The sequence below is a fragment of the Podarcis bocagei genome, assembly GCF_964188305.1.
Source record: "Podarcis bocagei genome assembly, chromosome: 2".
In the NCBI taxonomy this organism is placed as follows: Eukaryota; Metazoa; Chordata; class Lepidosauria; order Squamata; family Lacertidae; genus Podarcis; species Podarcis bocagei.
Window position 1 is genome coordinate 60060289 of NC_138126.1, and position 19983 is coordinate 60080271.

Below are 19983 nucleotides of genomic sequence, written 5' to 3' on the forward strand. Positions count from 1 at the left end.
CTCGGACTGGGTGGGAGCAATTTCCTAACTTGACATTGCATCATACTGATTTTTTAAAAACAAAATATTCTGAGTGTTTTGTGTCAGCTGGGACCTGGGGAAGGGGCCACCCCACTGGTTGAAGGAGCTGGGAAAGAAAGAGTGGAGAGGTACTTAAGGAGGTCCACTCAGATAAGTCTCCCATGAGCAACTGTACCCCAGGCCCTCTAAACCTCTCCCTCCTCCAGAATTATTCCTGACACGTGAGCTCTGGGTAAATATTTGGCTAGTGGGGCAGGGGGGCTCTGTGCCTTTGCTTCCTGCTGGGATAGTCCTGTGTGCACAGCCCAGCTGGCAGATCCATTTAGCCAAGCTGGGAAGGCTGGTGCTGCCGGTGGGAATCATGCAGGCCGTGGGTGCTCTGGTCCTTCTGTTGAGCTGTACCTTCAGCACAGGTAAGAAACTTCTCTCCCATTTCTGAGTATATGCTGACTAGAGGTGGGTAAGAATTCCTGGTGAGGGGCTTCCACTCTGGGCCACCTCCGAACTGTCAGTATTTTATGGGACGGATTCAGTTCTATACTGGAAATTTAGGTTTGCATGGTTACAGTGGATTAAAGTGCTCTAGTGTGACAAATCCCTTGTGGTTTGGAAAGTGATGAGAAAACAGGCTGAAAAGTGTGGAACAAACACTTGATTAACAGGAAGACTTATAAACACTGCAAGCAAATGGTGAATTCTGCGCGTGTGGTTGTATAATTCCCCATGAGCAAATCAAAAACAAATGCGCAGTAAACATTAACCACAGTGTAAGCTTTGTGCATGTGAATTGGAATGGATGTTCAAAAAGCAGGCTGTCTGGAAGAGCCTCTAGTCCTGTTGAAGCACACAATCTGAGCAGAGTGAGGAAGAGAACTGGCTTGTCTTCCTCCCAACTCTTGCTATCCCAATCTCTCATGTCCCCTCAGAGCTCTAGATAAGCAAGCAAGAAGCAATTGCTAAGAGCAAACACAATGGGTGGAACTCAAAATTGTGCTAAGGTGGTTGTTTCATCTGTGCAGGTATTTCTGTTTGCTAGATAGAACAATCTCTCCTCTCCTTCCTCCATGCCCTGCTTTGGGGCTTCTCCAGACTCCCTCACCTCCTAGAGCTGATTTGGGGGGGGGGGCGTGGAGGCACATGGAGAGAGGGGAACAGCCCCATAGTGCTGGTGGGACTTGTTGCACTGGTTCCGGCTAGAGCAACAACTGAGTTGAATCTGGCCCGACTTCTAGGTAGTGTCTCTGCCTCCCTCTCTCCCTTGGCGGGGCTCAAGAGCCTTTGACAGATTCATCACCAACATTCAGTGGGTCTGAATTTGGCAATGCAGTTCTATAGCTAATGCATGCAAAAAAACTGTACTCAACTAAAATGTGCAAAACCCCCCACATATTAATGAAAAATAACATCAATATTACATCAGAAGAAATTGCTTTCCAAAACTGTGTATATTATGAGAAATTTGCAGATGATTTTTCTTTTTAAAAAAAATTTGCAAAGCAATGTGTAAATGAGGAGAACAGAATTTAAGACTGGGGGAAAATGAGAAATGGAAAGAAACCAAAACTGACAGATTTCTCCATCCCCAGCTCCAAAACTGTCCCTTACTCCTTGGCTTCACAAACTGCTAGAAGATCACATCTTAAGTGTTAGGAGCCCTGCTTGTTTCTCTGGATTGTGCCCTGCATCTTCTGAAGCTGGTTGGATTCTCGGTTCTTTTCAAGGGGCCAGAGCAATGTGCATTTTAAAAATGTCTTTCCAGGCCAGCATTCTCCTCTGAATGACTTCCAGAAACTAAAAGCGACTAAGCTAGTCCATTTGTCCTACCAGAGGGCGGAGCAGCCGAAGGCCTTAGAAGAGTGTGCACGGGGTTGTGTCTTGTGGCTTGACTGCAGGTAAGCGGCAAAGCCAGAACACTGGGTGCACAAGGGCACAGGAGCTACAGAATCATACCGGGATGAACAGAAGAACCTGCCTTTGGTCCCAGGAGATGGTCTGAAGGCACACAAGGCCATCACCTTGCTAAAGCTAAGCAGGTCTGGGTCTGGTGGTCAGTGCCTGCATGGGGAGGCCACTTGAGAATCACAGGTAGACTGCTTTAGGTTCCGTGGTGGTCGGGGTGGGGAGGCAGGATAGAAATGTAACAAAATTAAAATCTAGGTCTTTGGTTTATCTAGCCTTGGTGGCCTACAGGAAGCTGCTATCTCAGCTTCAGCATCTCTACCTTCACAGCTGGAATATAGGAATAATATTGACTTACCATACATAGTTGCTGTCAGGACTGCCGAAATAATTTATGAACACAGTAAGACTTTTATGCTTATTATTAGCAGAGGTGTGAGGAGGCGGCCCAGATAGAATTCAAATAACAATGGAAAGCAGAAGCTAGGGTAACTGGGAATCTGTTGTATATGGAAGCAAATGCCAAAATAGGACATGGGATACTCTGATTGCTTTTCTGGGCCAATGACTATTCTGCGGTTGCTCCTCCAGAGCCTTCCACTACAACTTGCACAGTAATCGATGCCAGCTGCTGAATTTCACCCAGAATACACCCCACACTCAGTTGCAGAGGAATGTCCACTATGACCTCTACCAGAAAAAAGGTAGGATGGCGCAGACTTGAACTTTGCAAGGAAAGGGAATGTGAGGAATCATCACAAATGTGCAATGGAAGTATGTTCTGAAGTGGCCCTCAGTCAAGAGATGTATTTATTTCAAGACAGAGAAATGACTCTGCTGCAATTTGGAGAATAAAAGTTGTTCAATGATTGGGTGAGCTGTAAGTGAGAGCACTCACTTAAGCAGGTCAAGAGGGAGATGACCGTGGGCAGCAAGGAGCAGGCCAGGGTGGGGGCTGAGAGTTAAAATACCTATTAAGAACCCCCCACTTGTTTTGTGGGAAAAAGAGGGGGCAACTAACGTTTGCTCTATGCTAATCCGCTTGTGTCATGCCACCTTGGAATTTATCAAAGGACAGAAGTCCAGTTACACTGCCCTGCTGTGCTCAGATGTCCTGTGCCTTTGTGCATGAGCTTTATGAGTATCTCCATCACTTATCATCTCTCCCTTCCACAGGTTACATAAGGCGCTGCATCATGGGAAATGGGACAAGCTACAGAGGGAACCAGTCGGTGACTGAGAAGGGGAAAACCTGTCAACATTGGGGCAAAAAGACTCCGCACGACCACAGGTAAATCTTTATGAGGGACGAAGTAAGTGTGAAATATAAATCCCTAAAACAACAACATAATACAGGTGCAGTGTAAATAGTGAGAACATGGTCCCACTGTACCCTTTGGTAGTGGCGCCGACCCTGTGGGAACGCCCTCCCATCAGATGTCAAGGAAATAAACAACTATCTGACTTTTAGAAGACATCTGAAGGCAGCCCTGTTTAGGGAAGTTTTTAACGTTTGATGTTTTGTCGCATTATTATTATTATTATTATTATTATTATTATTATTATTATTATTCTGCTGGGAGCCAGCCAGAGTGGCTGGGGAAACCCAGCCAGATGGGTGGGGTATAAAATTATTATTATTATTATTATTATTATTATTATTATTATTATTATTATTATTATTTCCCAGTGCTTGTGTGTGTGTTGGATGAGTTAAGAAATGTCCATTGTTGAACATTGCAGGACCAGGAGCAGGAGTAGGGAACCTGTGGCCCTCCATATGTTGTTGGACTCCATCTCCCATCAGTCCTAGCCAGCATGATGATCAGGGATGATGGGAGTTGTTTGTTAAGACCTTCATATTCAAACAAGCCTTTGAAAGTGAATGGATTGACTGTGCTGATTGCTGGACTGTTGTCAGAGCAAACCATATTTTAATTACTTGTTCAACTGTATTTTAACTTTTGTTTTAATTAATTGTGGCTTCAAAATTGAAGTTTCTGTTTGAATAAAACAGAGGGTTGATTTTTGCAGAGAGTTCTAGATTAATTGCTAAAAGGATCCTTTTGGTTTGGAACATTTGCCTGAGCCTGACAGTTCTGCCTCTGTTCTATAAGGTTTTCCCCATCACGATATAATGGGTTGGAAGAAAATTATTGCCGGAATCCTGATGATGATGAGCATGGCCCTTGGTGCTACACAACTGACCCTACAACCCGGCACCAAAGCTGTGGCATCAAGAAATGTGAAAATGGTATGTAGATTGGCTTGAGAAACCTCACTCGCTGAGCCACTGACTAATCTCACATAATTATTCACAAAGTTACAATTATTGGCAAATATGCATTTGCACTACTGAGGTTTCAGTTTCAAACATCTCAAGGACAAAAATGTCATTTGAAGCACTGGTATTGCCAGGTTCAATGCTCCAATAATTTTGGAAAAATAGACCCAATATTGTAGCCTTTCAGGTGAAAGAAGCCAGTTGAATTCTCAAATCAAGTGATGCCTCTTCCAACGTCATTTTTAATTAATTCCATGAACTAGCCCAATATCTTGTCTCTGACTAGCACTCACCCAGCAGTAGGTAGAATTCCTCAGAGTCAGTAATGAAAACAGCTAGTCTGGACTTTTGTTCCCCCTTTATGCTGAGCCCCATGATTGCCATGTGGGAACACAATATTGTGGATTAGGGGGACATATTTTCTGGGCCAGCACCAGCTTGCTGTGATTGTGCAAACGATGGGTTGTATTTTACTCAGAAGTGGACCTCCTGAAATCAATGATCATGACTAAGCTAGGTCCATTCATTTTAATGCGCCTGTTCTGCATAAACCTTAGTTGGACACTACCCAGTTATTTTAATTTGATTGTCTATAACTGAAGATGACCGTGAATTCCCCCTTTGAAATTTAGCCTTGCTAGCTGTACGGTATCTGCTGCAGATTTTGAAGCAACATGCAAGAAGCATCAAGGTTAAATATGGTGCAATGATACTGAGACCTGCTTGTGTCTGATGTCTGGCATTGCCTGGTGTCTCTGCGTGTTTATTTGTATGAGATGGCGCTGATGGTTATCAACCTACGTCCAGTCTGGTGTCCTCTCTCATCTCACTGCATGCTGGCTCTTGTCAGCTTGCTTTGCTTGTGTTGTCTGATATCTGCTTAGGTCTCAGGAGTCTCATTTCTTGTCTCCGTCTGATCTTGCTTGTTTGGCGTCTGCTCAAGTTGCTTGGTGTCTTCTCTTTCTATGTGTACATTCACATTGCCTTGCATTGGTATCGGTACTTGCTGACAAGGCTAGCCCAAGACATTTTGCTGCCTAAGGTGGAGCAACAGATCAAGTCAACATGCCTAAGAGCCATGGGTGGCCAACTGATTGTGGCACTTGAGGCAGAAAACCCCACAAGTGCTTTTCCCTTTTCCTGAAACTAAACGAAAAATAAAAATACAGCTGTAATAAATTAAAGAACTTACCAATCACTTTCGCTGCCTGTTATGTACTGAGCTTGGATCCTAGAACAATAGGCAGGTAGGATCCTAGAATACAACAACCTGATTGGCCTGCAGGACCAGCCCAATCAGGCCTCAGGAGGAAGTTAATCAGCCTATTAGGTCAGTAGGAACCTAGAATGCAACCACCAATTGGCCTGCAGGAGCAGCCCAATCAGGCTCCAGGAGGGAAGCAGAGTCAGCCAATCACACGGGACCCATTGTGCAAATAATGTATATAAGGCCTGAGGTTTGGGGTGGAAATTCATTCACTGTTTACAAGCTGCAATAAAGAGCATGAAATCACTACGCGACTCCGAGTATATTTCACTGCCCTTTCAGGACACCTCAAACCAGCTCCCTGGGGCAAACTTTGCTTGCTCAGGTTTTGCTCATCTGCTCATGTCTTATGGGGTTTGCTCATGCCAGTAACTTTTACAGAATGTGTCCTCTCCTCACCTTTCCAGCTGAGGTGTCAGGTGAGGCTTGAGCAGCTTCATTCTGCAGTGACTCTCTCTGTCTGTCTTTGAATTGCAGTGGCATGTCTGTCATGTAACGGGGAGGACTATCGTGGCTTCGTGGATCACACTGAGTCTGGCAGAGAGTGCCAACGATGGGACCTGCAGCATCCTCACAGGCACCCATACCAGCCAAACAAGTACTAAGTTCCAGTCCTTGGGAAACAAGTACTAAGTTCCAGTCCTTGGGTAGGGACATTTCACATCATAAAGTGACTGGGGAGCTCCTCATTATGGAGTTTTTTGGCAGACGTGGGAATCTGCCCATAGCTGTCAACTTTTCCCTTTTCTTGCGAGGAATCCTATTCAGAATAAGGGAATTTCCCTTTAAAAAAGGGAAATGTTGACAGCTATGAATCTGCCCCAAGCTACGTTGGTGCCTCACAGTGAACTACTAGGCTATTATTGCCCTTAACAGAAATTGGCTAGTGGGCGCATTTGGAATTTTGAGAAAATATTCTTGGTCACAAAATGGCTGCTTTGTAGAGTGTCTGCATAGCACAAAATGGTTCCCACATTTAAAAGAGCAGAGGAAAAGGTGTGGGCATGCCCCCCCCCAACAATGGAAAAAGGTGCCTACACCAGCCACTGTGGTGCTTGTTGAGAAGGAGAAGCTATTTGCATCTCTCCTTTGTTCAGAGTGGGGGCTATCCAGTCCTGACATCCAGTGAAATGTGTGCATATCGGATGGGACATATTCAAATAGGACAGGCCGAGACAGAAGCAGGAGCTGCCCTGTTATCTTCCTGCAGGAGGTGCAAATCAAGGTTTGCTGTAGGAGCAAGTGAAAATAGAAACAATGTGCACATGGTTTCACACACATCCTTCTTCTTTCTCCTGCTGCTTAAAGATACCCCGATAAAGACCTAGATGACAATTACTGCCGTAATCCTGACAGTTCCGAGCGTCCTTGGTGTTACACAACAGATCCAACTAAGGAGCGAGAATATTGCCACATTCGGAAATGCAGTAAGTCCTCCTGAGATTTCAGGCAGTGGTGGAGCAAGCCGATTGGGCGCCTGGGGTGATGCGTGTGCCCTGCATCCAGGAGCGGGGCCAGCCAGGGCAGGACACTCTGTGGGGCCTCCAAGGAGTCTGCCTGCCTCCTCCCACTCAGCCGTCCTACAGCTGAGGGGGAGGCGGCAGGTGGACCGCTTGGGGTAGTGTGTAGCCTGCGGGCGCCCAAGCCACCACGTCATTCCCAGGAGAGGCTCAGGCGCGCTGCAGGCCCAGCGGTGAGTGCCGCCTGGCATTTTGTCACCCCCCTCAGTGGTGACACCCAGGGCAACCCGCTCCCACCGCACCCCTCTTCCTCCACCCCTGATTTCAGGGTTCACCTGATAGCAACAATAGGGAGAGTATTGTCTTGAAGGGTATGCTACTGAGTGAAATCTGTTCCTAAGAAAAATTCAGCAGGTTGACCCCTGCCTGCTGGGTTTCCCTCTTCTGCTCACCCTTTGAGGTGGCATTGTCCCCACCACTGTTATTAGTGATTTGAGAGCCAATAAATTTTGGGCTTGTTTCACCTGCTGATGTGAGTGGACAGGGAGTACAACATGTTCTTATGGAATGAAAAGGGAGGAGAGGGCAGAGCAGCCATTTAGCAACAGACACCTCTTTCCCTTTCAGTTCGATAGAGAAGATTGGGCCCACCTTAACCCAAGGTCCACACAAGAGCCAGTGACAATGAGCTTTGGCAATGATATGTTTGTTCTCAAGGGGAGTGTGCAAATGTCCGTAGAAACTCACACTGAACAATCCTAAATTCACTTAGCAGGGACTCAGCTATAGGTGGTTAAATATGCACAGGTGCCCAAGGTGAAAAATTCCCATTTATCTTCACCTCAGCATCTACCTGATGCACGCGACCTCTGACCCCAAAACTTCCACTCCCCAAACTGGTGATGCACACAAATCTGCATTTTGCTGTGAAGTCTGTAAAATGCTGTCTTGAAAGTCTAAAAATCAATTCTGAAACTGATCATCATTAATTAAACACCCAGAATGTAAGCACATACATAAAATATCAGTTTTGAACCTTCAGCTGCAACCCTCCCCCCAATGAGTAACTTGAAATTTTGTCTCACAAGACCTTTGAAGTGTGTTTATAATTAGTTTTGTAGCTATGTTTTTTCTGTCTTATTTATGATGTATGCTACTATATTGGTGTGGTAAAATTGGTTTTTGAAATAATTGTGGCTTTGATTTCCTTTTTCCACCCCTGGAAGTAGAGAAGCGCCGACACCTCCCGTCTACAACCAGCTGCTTCAGAATGAAAGGAGAAGACTATCGAGGCAAAGTGAACATCACTGCAACAGGAATCCCCTGCCAACGCTGGGACTCTCAGATGCCTCACCGTCACCATTTCCTGCCTGAGAAATATGAGTGCAAGTAGGTCCTTATTCAGCAACATGGAGGGATTCTTGAATTTGCCCAGTTCCCAGAAGTTCCAGGTGCAAGTTGAGCCCAGATAGGAGTCTTTTGGTGCTTCTGTGGGCAGGTGAGGAAGCTGCTGATATTCTGTCTTGCAATCTCTAGGGGCCTTAAGGAGAATTATTGCCGGAATCCGGATGGCTCAGAGGCCCCTTGGTGTTTCACTAGCCTCCCCAACATGAGGACAGCCTTTTGCTTGCAAATCAAACGCTGTGCTGAGGATGTGCAGACAGAAGGTGAGAGCTGGATGGACTGGTATGATGAGCTGGGATCGAGTGGGATCCTTTCAACAGCGATTCTTTCTTTTCTCTTTCTATTCAAGTCTGGGTAGTGCCAATATAATATAAAATATTATAATTATTATATTATAGCACCATAAAAAAGCTTTTGTATGTGATTTGGTATTGGAGGGTTTGACAGAGCTGCAATGCAGGTTTCCAAGTTTACAGCTACCAAGCATAGAATCACTTAACTATATAAAAGAGCAAGTCTTGCTGAAGTCAAACCAACATGGCCTCTGTAAGGCTAAGTCCTGCCTCATGAACCTTTTTGAGTTCTTTGGAAATGCCAAGAAGCAAACAGATAGAAGTGGTCCAGCTGGCACTTGACTCTCAGTTGCAATTGACTTTCGCAAAGCAACGGCACCGGGGCCCGTGACGCTGAGTCTCCTTTTTAGAGGTCTTCTTGTGGATCAATAACTGGTTCAGAAACAGGAAGCAGTGAGTGGGAATTATGGGAAAGTTCTTCCAATGGAGAAAGTGGTGTCCCTCCAAGATCAGTATCCAGACCTGTGCTTTTTATCTTGTTCATAAATGACCTAGAGTTAGCAGGTAAACAGTGAGGTTGCCAGGTTTGCTGATTAATTGTTCAGGGTGGTTCAACAGCAACAACAACAGGGATGGCTTCCTTGGCTCCTCACAGGCATCTGGTCACCCCCTGTGAGAACAGGAGGCTGGACTAGCTGGATAATTGCCCTGATCCACCAGGCTGTTTTTATATCCTTACGGTTTGCTGTGTTAGAGATGATATTGTAGGCAATGGCACTCAGGTGGGTCATTTGTCCTCACAGACTGTTACCATGGAAATGGAGTCGAATACCGAGGCACCGTTAGTAAAACCCGGAAGGGAATCACTTGCCAGAAGTGGAAAGAGCAGTCACCTCACAAACCACAGTGAGTATGTGATGGTCTGTCCTAATGAAAATTTCTGCCCTCATCCATATGAGTTCTGAAGGTAAAGAGCCTGCCCCCCCCCCCGATTTTGGGACCTAGCCATCAATTCCTTTCCCAAAACCTGTAAGCCCTGTACACCTCCAAAATAGTAAAATAAAGTGCACGTCTTTGTCATTTTTAATGTTTCAGGTTACCTGAACCTGCCAGCACTGTATTGGTACAGAATCAGTACACTCGGCACCATACCACATCCCTGTGTAGCAACAGTGAGGAAGAGGGATTGTCTTATTGTGGAGGGAATCTGTACTAGCACTGGAGAAAGGAGCACACAGCCCTCAAAGAACTAAATTTGAAAAATAAAATAAAATGAGAAGCTCCACAAAATGGGATATTGGAGTGGGATGTTGTAGCCTTGCCAGTGTTTATCACTTTAAAAATTGCGGATAACTACCTGAGTCAGTGCTTCCACATATGAGTGGCTTAGCTTGGCTTTTATTCTAAAGAAAAGAAGAAAATATACAAAAATTAACCCCTTCTGCCTAGTGCACATTATGTTATGTTGCTTCTACAATTACATTTGAGATGGTATCACTAGATGTGGGGGGGAAATTGCACACACCCCGACAATATAAATATTGTCATTTGTATGCTGGGAAATGCAAATACCTGCTCAATGCAGGTGCTCCCAAATGTCTGAATCAACCACAACAAATAACTGAAAGTGGGGTATCTGTTGCATGACAAGGAATTCTTCCAGATAGGCCTTGGGGATTTAGGGAACAAGAGGCAGTCAAGTGTTCATGTGCTGAAGGGATGGTTGCCCGTTCTTTCTCCTAGGGTCTTCCCTGTCATGTTCCCCACTGTGCATCTTGAAGAAAATTATTGCCGCAACCCTGACAATGACAGCCATGGCCCCTGGTGCTACACCATGGATCAGAAAACTCAGTTTGATTACTGTGCTATTAAGCCATGTGGTGAGTCTCTGAGCCAATTTTGAGAGTTAGGCCAATGTCATGATGAACAGGACCCCCCTGTCCTGGTCACTCCCAGGCAGTTCTACCAATAGTGGGCAACTTGCGTCCCCTGCCAGCTGTTTTGTGCACTCTATGGAGGGAAGCCTTTGGCTTACCTTGCCTGTTCTGTATTGGTTAGTTTGTAGGTTTGTGTGCAACACAGCAACCCCCTTGGGCATTTTGATATTGGAATAACATTTGACACACACATTCTGTATTTCATATTTTAAACCCCAGCTTGACCCCCTACACCTATTTTGAAGAGGGCCTGGAAAGGTGTAAAGCACACTGTTGCTCTGTTTCAGCATTCCAAAACATGCAAAAATGATCACATGTGGTAGAAGATTGCATGTGGCTGGAGATTAAAATCACCCTGTTAACAGCACTGGGCTGAGAGGAGAGAGTTACACCATTCTTCTCAGTTTAGCATTGAAGCAGGACAATTTCTCCATTATGGAGTTGATCAGCATTAAACCTCTTCCCACAGCTTAGTGCTGTGTTGGACAAATCATCCCATTGCAACAAACAGCAGCAAGGAGAAATTTAACTACTTCTCTCAGCCCAGTGCTGTGATGGGGATGAGTGTGGTCTGTTCCTGAGTATGAGTAGATTAAAATTGCCCTTTTCTTGCATAGAGTTGAGATGGGGCATCCAGTTTTACTGAGGGCTGGCAGCCACCTGCAGAGACTTGGCAGGATAGATTTGGCCTGCAGGTTCACCAGCCCTGAAGTATATAGTAATCAAATGGTGTACAGAAAGCAAGTGTTGTGTTTGCACATGTAAACCAGCCCTATGTTTCCTCTTTTCAGCTGGTGACAATAAGCTGTCCAACTTGCTGAACCCGGGTAAGTCTCCTGTGCCTGATGCCTGTGACAGTTGGGAAGGAGGCAGTTCTGATGAGAAGGGAGTGCAGCTGGGCTGGGGAACCTCGACTTTGCCAACAAGCTTTGGACGCTGAAGTCTCTTGTTTTGCTTTTCACACCACTGAGAGCGTTGTGCCTGACTTCGCTCTCACATTCCTGGTTGCAGATAACGTGGTCTTTGACCAATGTGGCAGGAGGGACGAACGAGTGCAGCTTCGGGCTCGTATTGTGGGCGGGCGACCTGGGAATTCGCCTTGGACGGTCAGCATCCGCAATCGGTGAGAAATATACGAATGCTGGTGGTAGAGTTCCATAAGGAAGATGAAACGTTTTCAATGGTCTGGACACCTCTGCCATGGGGAAGAAATCAGAGTGAATCTGTCCAGCAGGAAGCGCTGATGGGAAAAGAGCCACCTCAGTAATCCAATGGCTTCAAGGGGAGATTTCAGCCCTGTGATACCGCCTCATTTCATTTATCCTTCGTCTTCGTTACTCAGCTCTCACTGTGTGTTCCAAGCAACGAAAGCACTGCAAAAGGGAAAGTTCTCAGCAACAGGCTGGCAAGCTGATCGGGTTTTTTGTATTATATGTCTTACAGGGAATTAGTCCACTTCTGTGGAGGATCATTGGTGAATGAGCAGTGGGTCATTAGCACACGCCAGTGCTTCTCTTCCTGGTAAGCATTTTATCTGGCTTTCCTCTGAGGTTTCCTGCGCTATCTCCTTCTGGTGCCCCTTGGGAAAGGCAGTACAGTGGTACCTCAGGTTACAGACGCTTCAGGTTACAGACTCCGCTAACCCAGAAATAGTACCTCAAGTTAAGAACTTTGTTTCAGGATGAGAACAGAAATCACGCGGCGGTGGCGGGAGGCCCCATTAAAGTGGTACCTCAGGTTAAGAACAGTTTCAGGTTAAGAATGGACCTCCGGAATGAATTAAGTTCTTAACCCGAGGTACCACTGTACTGTTGTTTTGTGGCAGAGCCTAATTCCTGATACTGCACAGGAAATTGCTAAGGGGCCACCTTGCTGAAACCATTGACTGTTGGCCAGTCATTTATCCTAGATGGAAATAGCCTCTGCAAAGGTGGGGGGGGGGAATGCCATGGGTAAAGAAACACCCTAGCTCAGCTTTCCCCAACTCTTGATGATTTGAACTACAACTCCAGTCAGCCATGCTGGCTAGGGCTGAGGAAACTTGTAGTCCAAAATATCCAAAGGGCACGTGGTTTGCAGAAGCTGAGCTAGCACAGCTCAGTTAAAGCACTCAGTCAACAGCAGCTTCAGTTCCTGTCCCAGAGTTGCATTCAGGAAATGTAAATCCATTTCACGTTCGCTTTCAAAGGAGGAAGCTGTAAAAAAAGTATGGCTTGTCTTAATATGCTTTTGCTGTGACCTCTGTTAGCAACAGCTAAAACCAAAAAGTAAACTATAAACAAATGTAAAATGTCTGGAAAGACAAGAGCATCCGTTCCGCAAGTCCATTCAACTACTGAAAAGTTCGGAAACTAAGGTGTGGCATCCGATTGGTTCCTGATTGCTCAGGCGTGTCGGAAACAATAGTGGAAGCTGCACCGGACGTTTGGCTTCCCAAAAAAGTTTGAAAACCAGAACACTCACTTCTGGTTCTTGGTCATTCGGGAGCCAGAATGTTCGACTCCCAGGGTGTTCGGGAGCCAAAGTACGACTGTAATGTCAAAGCCAGTCAAGCCTATCTGAGGAGGATGTTCCAGAGTTGGGATGCTAACACCAAAGAAGCCCTCTCCTTTGTGCAGTCATAACACACTTATAAAGGAGCTCAAGTAGGGAAGCTGCCACTTAGGATTGCAATCTTTGGACCCCTATGATAACTGTGTTCCTCTTATTGGCAGTGAAGCTGACTTGTCTGGTTATCAAGTCTGGCTTGGGACACTCTTTAGGAACCCTGGTCCCAACGACCCTGACAAACAGGCCATTCCCATCTCCAAGATTGTGTGTGGCCCCTCCGAGTCTCTTCTGGTGATGCTGAAACTGGAGAGGTGAGTGCCTTTTGGAGATGGGCTCTGTGTCTACTACAGAATGGATGTGGTTTCCATGTTTTGTATCCTAAAACAGGGGTGGGGAATGTTTTTCAGCCTGCATCCCTTTCCAGGCAATGTGCCAATGGCAAACAGTTCCAGAGGCAAAAGTGGGCAGAGCAACAAATGTAAATTCTATCTTTGTACAGCCATCTACTTTCTACACACATCTATCCAGACAAGCAAGAGGCACCCTCAAAATTCAATGACACATTCTAGGCAGGCAGAAACACCTGTGGTGTGATGCAGGGCCAATGAGAGTGTGTGAACTGCAGAGAGTTTTGAGGCCAGATAGAGAGGCCTGGCTATCGTTCTAGGGCCTCAGGTTCCCCAGCTCTGTCTGAAGATGTGGATGGATCCTATTTACCCATTGCACTTGCACATTCTTGAATATGTGTACATTGGTTCTTGAGAAGACCACCCTCATTGACATTGGATAGTCCAACTGGATGCTGTGAAACCTTCAAGTCTTGGAAAGGGAATGGTGACCGTCACCCCCCATAAATGCACACATTTAGCAGAATGAGGTGGGACTGAGCAGTGCATGGAAGACTGAGGGTGTTCCATACCTGCCAGTGCAATTCCACAGCCCAATCTGGGGTCGGGGGACCAGCCTGCCTAGTTGTTCTTATCTTGGGGTCTTGGCATTTAACCATTATTTTAAATCGGGGCAGGTCCATAGCTTAGTGATGGGCCATCTGTTCTGCATGCATGGTTCAATCCCAGGCATCTCCCTATAGGGCTGGGATGACTCCAGTCTGGAACCCCATTGCCAGTTGAAGCAGACAGAACTGAGCTACATAGGCCAAAGGTCTGGTTCAGTATAAGGCAGCTTCCTATGCTCCTTTTTGTGTTAGGTTAACAGAAAACAGATAATTTTTTATTATTACATCAAAAGATATATACACACACACTATTATTATTATAGTAGACGCCAATATATATTTTTGTTTGGCTTGCCTTTTGGCCTAGGTGCATAACACTAAATGATGGCTCAAGTGTAGAGTGCTTCCTACCACCTTGGAAGTTGGGACACCATCTTCTGTTCTTCAGCTAGAATTCTACTCCTGTGGTTCATTCTGTGGAGAACTATAGCTTTCAGGGGAGCAGTCTGTGAGGGCAGTGATATGTGCAAGAGGGAGTTGGCAGATGAGAAAGATAAAGTAATGTGATGTGATGGATGGATGGATTTCAACAGGAGTGTTTAACAGGTGGGACAGGATATTCAAGACAAGGCTAAATTCAGCATCAGTTTTAGGTTTTGAGGATGTTGTTTCTCCTCTGCCTGATTGACAGGCACCTACCTCCCTTTCCTGGGCCTAGCAACCGTGATGTCCTCCTGGAAGCCAAATTTTGAGACTCCTCTTCCCTGGGGAGTTCCAGGGAAATGGGATTGTAATTCTCACCTGTAATGGATTTCAGTGAGTTGTGTGGTTGTCTCCATATCTCAAAGCTCTTATGCCATGCAATAATGGAAACACAACAGAAGGGACTTCACTGGTCATCAACAGCCCTTGCCGGTAGTAGGAATCTTACTTACATCACCTCTCTTGAAAGGCTAGCCAACCCTACTTTGCCTCTACTGATAACTTTTGAATATCCTCCTAACTCAGAAACTGAACCAACCTAAATCAGAATGGACCTGACCCAGGAATGGCCCTCCAGAAGTGGTCAGACTGTAGTTCCCAGCATTCCTGACCATTGGTCATGCTAGCTGTGGCTAATGGGAGCTGGAGCCCAACGACATCTCTTACAGGATCTACTCCCTGCTGATAGTTATGTGTGGCAGCTATTGCCACACCGTATTTTCCCATGTATAAGAGGCCCCCATATATAAGATGCCCCCTACTTTTGGGGACCCCAAATTTAGAAAATGGGCACATTCACTATCCGTGTAGAAGACGCCCCCAGATGTTTAACCTTATTTTAAAGTAAGAAAACCTAGTTTATACATGGAAAAGTACAGTAAGCGATGCAGTTGCATGAGCAGTCGGCCACAGGCATAACGCTGGCACAGCCAGCAACTTATAGTGACATTATCTTGGCTCTCTTATTTGAATATTGGTCTTTTTATAGCCTCTTTCTTCCTTCCTGAAGGCCAGCAATTCTGAATCAGCGTGTGGCACTGATCTGTCTTCCCCCTGAGCGTTACATTGTGCCTGCGAACACCGTATGTGAGATTGCAGGATGGGGAGACACCAGAGGTACAGTCTCAGAAAAAGGGTATTGGGGAACAATTGGTGGGTAGATGATTTTTTTATTTATTTACTATGTTTATACAAGGCCACTCAGTAAGATTGTTATCTGGGTGACTCTGTTTTTTATTTTTCTCTTTTATTTTGTATCATTGAAACAAGAGTGCGCAGCATAACAATATTAAAATAAGAATAGAAGCAGATAATTAAAATATACAGCACATAAATAGTGGTTCAGGACACTAAAACCTCAGATTTGGGAATTTGTTTTAAGTGTTTATCTGGTGCTTAACTTATCATATCAAAGGTACCAGGTGAGTCTCTTTGAGAAGGGCACTTCACAACCGAGTGCTACCATTGTGGAGTCCCCTCCCCCAGGCAGTCTGCCATCTTGCTTCACTTGGTGGGGGCACCTGAAGAAAGGCCACTGAAGAACATTCAAGGTCCAGGTATATAAATGTGGAAGGAGGCCATCTTTGATCTGACCTGGTCCTAAGCCATTCAGCACTTTGAAGGTTAATACTGGCACTTTGAATTGGGACTGAAAGTGGACTGAGAACTAGCGCAGCTAACAAAATTCTGGAGTAATATGACTGAATCACTCAGTCCCAGTTAGAAATATTGTAGTCTTATATTGGGCCAACTGTAGTTTCTGAACTTTTCTGAAAGGCAACCCCACACACCACACATTTCAATTCTCTAAGCAGAATCATGGTCTGGCAGCCACTCACCCTTCCAATTTGCCAGGAACTTCTTTAGTGGCTACTCTCTAATTCCATCTATTCTCACTTTCCTTCCTTCTGCCACATCAGCTACAGAGCTTATGTTCCCCAATCGAATAAAAAGCTTTGATGCATGCTGGACCCACTCACTGACCCTGCCTCACAGTGTGTGCCCCTCATGACATGGTCCAGCTATACAGGAGGTTGCCTAAGCCAGTTCATCCTCACCACCATTTGTTGATTTGTATGCCACTTTTCCAGGAGACTGCCCAGAGTGGCTCACAGCATATCAAATGAGCAATAAGGATAACAGTTCTAAGAATATTATTAGAAACAACCATAATATCAAATAAATAAGTACAAAAAGTCAACATTGTATACAAAAGTTAAACTTAGGTTAACACCTTAAAATTAGACTATTGCCAAGCATAGAAACAAAAAGTATTGTATAATATACCTGCATCCCATAGCGTGGTTCTGAGAGACTCTTCAAGCATCCAGGGAGCCTGCCCCCATCTCTCACTTGGAGTAGTTCAGAGACTCCTAGACTAGCTCTCACTAACAGGAGCCCCACCCACCCAGGTTGCAAGCCATAAACAAAGTTTTTTTGGGGAGGGTACTGCCCTCACTCTCAGGGCGACCCCCAACCGTTGGTCCTAAGCCTCTGATTCTGCTCCCCATGCAGGAACTGGTAATGAAAATGTCCTCAATGTGGCCAAGCTGCCAATCATGAGCAACCAAGACTGCAATGTGGCTCTTCGAGGCCGTGTGAAGGAGAGTGAATTGTGCACGGCACCCTTGAACGTACCTGTGGGAGCCTGTGAGGTAAGCAAGGCAGGGTATGTGAGGGGCTGAACTGAGCTGCTTTGAGTGCCCTGATATGTGAGGTGAGACACATATCCTCCTCCTGCTTCTCATGTAGATTCCCAAGAGAAGGAGGGACCTGCAGAGAGGGAAGGAAGACAGGGTTGGGAAAAGGCTAGAAAGGTTAAGATCAGTACCAGGAAACAGTCCTCTGAGGGAAGAAGTGGCTGAGGGGATCCACAAATAAAGGAACTCATGACAGGGAAAGGGGAGACATAAATACTTGAGCAAATTCTAGGAAGAAGAAAAACCACCTCTTGTGCCTTGATGGTGTTGCTCTGCCCTACAGGCACTGAGCCATGTTTTGTTTGAACTGAATTTGTCTTTTGTTCTCTGCTTCACACCTGCAGCGTGACTTCGGAGGCCCCTTGGCTTGCTTGACTCATGACTGCTGGGTGTTGGAAGGTGTGATCACCCCCAACCGCGTTTGCGCTCACAAAGAGAAGCCTGCCACCTTCATCCGTGTCTCCCTTTATGTTGACTGGATCAACAAAGTAATGAAGTTGAGCTGAGCTGTGTGGCTGGAACCAACTCATCATGAAGCCTTCCTTCCTCCACAATCACCATCCTTGAGGTCCTTTAATAAGGATCAGTGTTGCCAAATGGGAGGACATTTTCCAAGCCAGGCTGTGAACTTTGGGGGAACATTGTCCTGAGCCTGCCCTTTTGGAACACACAGGCGATGCTTTTGAAACAAATGCTGCCATAACCCAGACACACTTTTCTTCTCCTTCTACAGGAATAGCTGTCATCATGGAATCACAGGTATATCAATAGAACAAAGACGTTGAACCACCAAACCTATACAGTAGTAATTTGTTTGAATGCAGCACAATCCCATGTATCACAGAATTGTAGAGTCAGAAGGGACTACAAGGGTCATCTAGTCCAACCCCTGCAAAGCAGGAATCTTTTTGCCCAATGTGGGGCTCAAACACACAACCCTGAGATTCAGAGTCTCATGCTCTACAACCTGAGCTATCCCAGGTGTATTTAATTTAAAAATCATTTCGAGTCAGGCTTCTACATTGGTTATGTACCTTCTATACAGAAACACACACTTTCAGAAGGTTTGAACAAATAATATTGGTGTCATTCTCTCTCCAGCGGCAACCCCATTGCAGTAGCTCTTTTACACACTTTCCCATCTCTTTGAAGGAAGGTTCCCTCTCTCCTTCCCAGGGACTGTCATATAGGCTGAGGCCACACCGCAGGCTCCATGTCACTGCATCCCCCACTAAGCAAGGCACTGGGTTTCCTAAGAACTTCCATCTGTCTGTCTTTCTTGTTACAAAATAAGTTTCCATATTGTTGGTATTATTATTATGTCATTAAAAAAGAACTTTGTAATAAATTAATAGTAATAATTCATTCCTTTTTGTCAAAATTCATTGGCTGAAAGAAAGCTTCATTATTCAGGCTTTGTGTAACCTAATTTTTTTTAACCATTAATGAAATCCTCTTTTTAAGTCCTGACTCCGAAGGGCAACAAACAGGGCGAAGTTGAACAAACAGTTCAAAGTTCCTCTGAAACTATTAATAACAGAGTACAGGCAATACTTAATGCAAAGCATGATGCTCTAACATTGTTGAAGCTCAATGCATGGCTGACCTTATCAGTGCCTGGGAACTCACAAAGTAACTTACTTTTCCAATGGAAAAAGGCTCTAAGTATAGTATAGTATAGTATAGTATAGTATAGTAATCATATTGTTGCATGCCACCCTAATCTCCAAGTGATGCGAGATTACCAGGGTTCCAGGCGCTTACTCAGGGTTTGTGTTTCCTTCTGTTAATGAGGCACAGTGGAGACTGTGGTGTCTTTATGATAGATGGTTATTTACACATACTGTATATTCATAGAACTGTAGAGTTGGAAGGGACTACATGGGTCATCTAGTCCAACCTCCTGCAATGCAGGAATCTTTTTTCCAATGTGGGGCTTGAGCCCACAACCCCATTTTACATTTGTCCCTATTGAAATTCATTGTATTAATTTGGACTCAGTTCTCCAATACGTTATGGTCATTTTGAATCCAAATTCTGTCTTTTAGTTTCCCCTCCCAGTTTGGTGTCATTCTGCAGATTTGATGAGCACCACCTCAATGCCTTTCTCCAAGTCATTCATAAAGATGTTGAACAACAATAATCGGCCCAGGACAGAACCCTGTGGCACCTCCTTTGTCACTTTTCCCCCAGGAGGATGAGGAACCATCAGAGATGGAGAACAGATTACAGTTACCACTGTGCTAAATAAAAGACGCATCTTTGCATTTCCTGTTTTGGAAAACAGCAACAAGCAAATCTGTGTGCTTTTTTAATACACCAAAGAAACAAAACCCTATCATGATTTGACTGGTAAACTGATCAATCTTATCTGCCCTTGTCTTAGAAAAAGCCCATTGAATATACTAGGATTAAATTCCAAGCATGAATAGGATTGGGCAGTACACATGTCTGTTTACTCAAATATATATACATGTCTGCCTTCTCTGGGTAATTGCCTGGCTTTGTGTGTCTTCCATAGTATCAAGATTGTGAACAGCACTGATTTCCACCTCCTCAAAAGTTCAGATCTTTGGCATGGCAGCAACAACCTTGAGCACAGTAAAAAATGTTAATCTGAATGACACAGGCAATGAGGTCTTTTTGCAAAATAAAAAAAGATATCTGACAGTATTAGAAACTCCGTTGTTATTATTAATAATAATAATAATAATAATAATAATAATAATAA

General features: G+C 45.0%; 2 protein-coding genes across 5 annotated transcripts in view; one reads left to right on the forward strand and one right to left on the reverse strand.

Annotated features, from left to right (window-relative positions):
* Nucleotides 1–18617, forward strand: MST1 (macrophage stimulating 1). Of its 4 annotated transcripts, none has more exons than XM_081185871.1 (18): nucleotides 1–434; nucleotides 1781–1913; nucleotides 2512–2624; nucleotides 3097–3211; nucleotides 4038–4174; nucleotides 5949–6069; nucleotides 6780–6898; nucleotides 8158–8320; nucleotides 8468–8598; nucleotides 9432–9534; nucleotides 10372–10508; nucleotides 11357–11392; nucleotides 11577–11688; nucleotides 12009–12086; nucleotides 13280–13426; nucleotides 15563–15705; nucleotides 17068–17207; nucleotides 17597–18617. In XM_081185871.1, the coding sequence occupies exons 1-18, from the start codon at nucleotides 383–385 to the stop codon at nucleotides 17756–17758; spliced, it is 2142 nt and encodes a 713-aa protein (XP_081041997.1). In that variant the 5' UTR covers nucleotides 1–382; the 3' UTR covers nucleotides 17759–18617. The 4 variants fall into 4 exon arrangements, with proteins under 4 accessions (XP_081041997.1, XP_081041998.1, XP_081041999.1 ...); XM_081185872.1 differs by having other exon boundaries at nucleotides 2–434; nucleotides 8161–8320; XM_081185873.1 differs by having other exon boundaries at nucleotides 9–434; nucleotides 15563–15669.
* LOC308582584 (acylamino-acid-releasing enzyme-like) overlaps nucleotides 17214–19983 on the reverse strand; it is a 61083-nt gene continuing 58313 nt past the window's right edge. The window contains exon 22 of the mRNA XM_081185853.1: nucleotides 17214–17325. Within this exon, the coding sequence (XP_081041979.1) occupies nucleotides 17297–17325 (29 nt within the window). The 3' untranslated portion in view covers nucleotides 17214–17296. The remainder of the gene's footprint in view (nucleotides 17326–19983) is intronic.